The sequence below is a fragment of the Phaethon lepturus genome, unplaced genomic scaffold (assembly GCF_000687285.1).
Source record: "Phaethon lepturus isolate BGI_N335 unplaced genomic scaffold, ASM68728v1 scaffold33754, whole genome shotgun sequence".
NCBI classification, from domain to species: domain Eukaryota; kingdom Metazoa; phylum Chordata; class Aves; order Phaethontiformes; family Phaethontidae; genus Phaethon; species Phaethon lepturus.
Window position 1 is genome coordinate 7,077 of NW_010537607.1, and position 4,436 is coordinate 11,512.

The 4,436-nt window shown below is 56.6% G+C and overlaps 1 protein-coding gene across 1 annotated transcript in view; it reads left to right on the forward strand.

Annotated features, from left to right (window-relative positions):
- The window catches only part of ITGB2 (integrin, beta 2 (complement component 3 receptor 3 and 4 subunit)), a 6,449-nt gene that overhangs the window by 848 nt on the left and 1,165 nt on the right, over positions 1 to 4,436 (forward strand). Inside the window, 10 exon segments of the mRNA XM_010286537.1 lie at positions 7 to 165; positions 357 to 527; positions 764 to 1,005; positions 1,350 to 1,505; positions 1,708 to 1,803; positions 1,934 to 2,023; positions 2,349 to 2,489; positions 2,749 to 2,933; positions 3,714 to 3,958; positions 4,223 to 4,429. Of these exon segments, the coding sequence (XP_010284839.1) occupies positions 7 to 165; positions 357 to 527; positions 764 to 1,005; positions 1,350 to 1,505; positions 1,708 to 1,803; positions 1,934 to 2,023; positions 2,349 to 2,489; positions 2,749 to 2,933; positions 3,714 to 3,958; positions 4,223 to 4,429 (1,692 nt within the window).

The following is a 4,436-nucleotide window of genomic DNA, read 5'->3' on the forward strand; positions in this document are numbered from 1 at the left end:
ACCCAGCCCCCATCCGCTGTGACACCATCGAGCAGCTGCAGCAGAGGGGATGCCCACACGACGAGATTGAGTTTCCAGTCAACAACATTACAAGAACACAGGACAGTCCCTTAAGCAACAACACACAGCTGACTCCCCAGGAGGTGCACCTGAAACTGAGGATAGGTACAGTTTGCCTGGTGTTCCCAATGCCCTTCCACTTACTCCCCCGGCTCAGCTGGGACACAGCAGCACATCGCAGCCTGCGTTTCCTCCCCTTTTCCTCCAAAAGAGAGGAGGATCCCAGTGGGGGGTGGGCGATGGGGTGACATGTGAGCCACAGCGTGGCAGCTGATCCCAGTGTCCCCGTCCTGCAGGCCAGCCCGCTGTATTCGAGGTGAAGTTTCGCCGTGCCATAGGGTACCCCATTGATCTCTACTACCTCATGGACCTCTCCTACTCCATGCTGGATGACCTGGAGAAGGTGAAGAAGCTGGGAGGGGAGCTGCTCAGGGCGCTGGAGAGCACCACCCCTTCTCGCCGCATAGGTGAGCCTGTCTCCGGCACGGGGCCACAGCACAGTTGTTTGTTGCTGGGAAGAGCCGCAGGGCTGGAGCGGGATGTAGGCAGCGTGACCCATCCTCTGCCAGGCTGGAGAGTGTGCCAGGGCAAGGGACGTGGACATGTACGTGGGGGCCAGCAGATTGTCCATGCCCTGTGCCGCAGGGATGCCTGCTGGTCCTTGCCATTTCTGCCCCTGACACTGCAGTCTTGGATGCCCTAGGGTTTGGCTCCTTTGTGGACAAGACGGTGCTGCCCTTCGTGAACACGCACCCCGAGAAGCTGCAGAACCCCTGCCCCAATAAGGACAAGGAATGCCAGCCTCCCTTCGCCTTCAAGCACATCCTCTCGCTGACCGACAACGCCAAGAAGTTTGAGAGCGAAGTGGGGAAGCAGTTTATCTCGGGAAACCTGGATGCCCCAGAGGGGGGGCTGGATGCCATGATGCAGGCAGCAGTGTGTGGGGTGAGTCCCCGTGCCCACCCCGCTGACAGCAGCTGCGGGCAGGCGCGAGTGCTGCGACCCACGCTCGTGGACTGTCCCTCAGGAGGTGGCTCTGCCCCTCTCCAGGTTGGCTCTGGAAGCTCATTGTGTATTAAGTCCTGATTTGGCAGTAGGGCAGATTACTCTAGGGGGGTACAAGAGAGCTTCTTACCCCAGCTTCCTGACCCTGATCTCCTGTAATCCACCTCCTTTGTGCCCCCTGCCCCACGCTGTGGTTGACACGAGACTTTGGCAAGGGCCATGCCATGCCCGCTGGCACTGTCCTCCGAGCCCTGCTCAGGGACAGGTCTCCGTGTCGCTTGCAGGACTTGATCGGCTGGCGCAATGTGACCCGCTTGCTGGTGTATGCTACCGATGACGGCTTCCACTTTGCTGGTGATGGCAAGCTTGGGGCCATCCTGACACCCAACGATGGCCAGTGCCACTTGGAGGACAACATGTACAAAAAGAGCAACGAGTTTGTAAGTACCCAGGGGCTGCTTGATGGCTCTGCACCCTCAGCCTCGCTCCCCCAAGCAGAAAAAAAAAAGTCACATAGAAAGCCTGTTGCTGAGACCACAAGGTCACCCTAATCACCATAATTTGGGCTGTGAAACCCAGACTGTCCACCCTTCTGCTGGTGGGGGAGATCATGCTGAGAGTGGTGTCCCTCTCCCCACCTAGGACTACCCATCTGTTGGCCAGCTGGTCCAGAAACTTGCCGAAAACAACATTCAGCCCATTTTTGCTGTCACCAGTAAGGTGGTGGATATTTACAAGGTAAGGAGGTCCACGTGCCTCCCATCCCTCTCCAGGAGGACAGAAACAGCTGTGTGTGTCCTCCTGCTGCTGTCCCCTGCTCTGTCATCACACGGAGAGGACCGCTCACCTCTTTGCTTTCCGTTGGCAGAAACTCAGTGAGATGATCCCAAAGTCGGCAGTGGGAGAGCTGAATGAGGACTCCAGCAACATCATTGAACTCATCCAGGTGGCCTACAACGTAAGTACTGGAGGAGGTTGTGTTTCACAGGGCTCAGAGCAGGAAAGGGTTCCCATCATGTTTCCTCACCATCAGAGAGCATTTGGGACCAGGGCTTTGAGGACAGGACATGCTGAATCCCTCTGCCCACAGCAAGCAAGAGGTTCCCGCCTCTCCAATGCTATCACCTGCCTTTCCAGAGCCACCCCAGGCAGCTGAGACCCCAGCCTGGGGTGCTCCCTGCCCCTAGCCCCTGGGCTGGGGAAAGCCCTGACTTGCAACACCATGCCCCCTTGCTTTGGTCTCCTCTTGGACTGATGGCACTTTCTCCACCATTTCCCCACAGAACCTCTCCTCACGGATCATCCTGGACCACTCCACCCTGCCAGACAGCCTGGATGTCAAATATGACTCCATATGCAGTAAGGGCAAGGTCATTTCGGATGCAGCAAGAGGGGACTGTGACAACATCAAGATCAATGACGAGGTACATTCCCCTATATTGGGAACTGCCCGCAGCTCGTGAAGTTCCTGATGCCCATCCTGTTTAATGGCAGGATTCCAGCCTGTTCCAGTCTTTCTGTTTACATGATTTAATGCCAAGAGTGCCCAAAATGCTGCATGATGGGGGTATCCTCCATTGCACTGGGTGTGCATGTGTTCAGCCTGGGGCTGATACCACCCTCCGATTGCTGAAGCTACCTGATGGACTCTGGCCCTGCCCTTTCTCACTCTGCACTTTCTAGGTCATCTTCAAAGTGAAGATCACGGCCAAGGAGTGCATCAAAAGCCAGTCCTTCACCATCCGGCCACTGGGCTTCACAGACACCCTCACCGTCCACTTGGACAGCAACTGCGACTGCAACTGTAATGAGCAGCCTGACCCATCTGCTTGCAGTGGGAAAGGCAGCCTCATCTGTGGGATCTGCAGGTACGTGCTGTCTGCCCAAAACACTATTTCAAACACAGCCAGAGCTGGGGAGCTGCTGGGAGAGGGCTGTTAGACCAAGCCGAGGGCAGCTGCGTTGGTTCCTCCAAGCACCTCTGCGCCTGGAAAACATGGGGCTGAGTGAGGGCTCAGAAGAGGGGTGTGCATGTGGTGATCAGTCATGGCCTGGCTCTGCAGCTTTGCACCAATTTTCTTGTTCAGAGAAGTAGTTTACGTTCATGGAGGCAGGGGACCCAGTGAGCTCTCTCTTCTGTTGGTGGTCTCTGCTGCTTTCCTAAGGGCATCCATCCAACTATCCACCCATCCATGCAACTATCCACCCATCCACCAACCCACCTATTGAGCAGACACAGATTTCTGTAGAAATCTTTCAAAATCCTACTCTAGGCTGCAGTTCATGCAGATCTTTAAGTGCAATTATTGCTTCACCTCCTTCATGGTGACAGGGAGAGGAAAAGACTGGGTTTCCTCAGGAAACACTCAGATCTCCTTGGCAAGGGTTTGGAAATTATAAATATAACAATAATTTCCGGACAACCATTTGGTGTCATAAATACGACCGGGGAAAAAGCAGCGTTTCTGAAGTTTCCTCCCAATCAGCCACCTTGCTCCTGCATGGAGTTACCACCAACATGCCATGGTTGGTTTTCAGCAAGGCTGTCCCTGATTTGCTCCCCTTTGGCTGAGGTCTGGGCCCCACACGTGCGCCACTGCATTTCTTGTGGCCTCTTACTCAGGCTTGCTCCTCTTCTTTGATGGCAGCTGCAATTCGGGCTACACGGGGAAGAACTGTGAGTGCGAAACCAAAGGCAAGACCAGCAAGGAACTGGAGGGCAGTTGCCGGAAGGATAACAGCTCGGTCATCTGCTCGGGTCTGGGGGACTGCGTGTGCGGGCAGTGCATCTGCCACACCAGCGACGTGCCCGACAAGCAGATCTATGGCACCTTCTGTGAGTGCGACAACATGAACTGCGAGTTTCACAACGGCTTTCTCTGCGGCGGCAAAGGTGATGCATCTGCACGATGCGTTCCCCACCGGGGCACTGTTTAGAGAAATGAAATCCCCAGGCAGATGCTGCCTTTCCCTGCCAAAACCCAAGTGGGTGGGTTTGGGGTTCCTGCATCCCACCACACCAGCCTGCAGAACCTCCTCGACCATGCCATGGAGGTGGCATGGAGAGTGCAGGCTGGGTGACGCTCTCCAACCACGGGCAGAGGGAGGGCGACCTGGCTGTCTGTAGGACCCTGGTCTGAAAGGTCTTCCCCCGCAGAGCGCGGGAGATGCGACTGCGGGGAGTGCAAGTGCACACCCGACTACCAGGGCAGCGCCTGCCAGTGCAGAAAGTCGACGGACGGCTGCTTGAACATCCACGGCAACGAGTGCAGCCACCGCGGGACCTGCCACTGCAACCGCTGCCAGTGCCGGGGGCAATACCAGCCCCCCTTCTGCCAGGAGTGCCCCGGCTGCCCCTCGCCCTGCAGCAG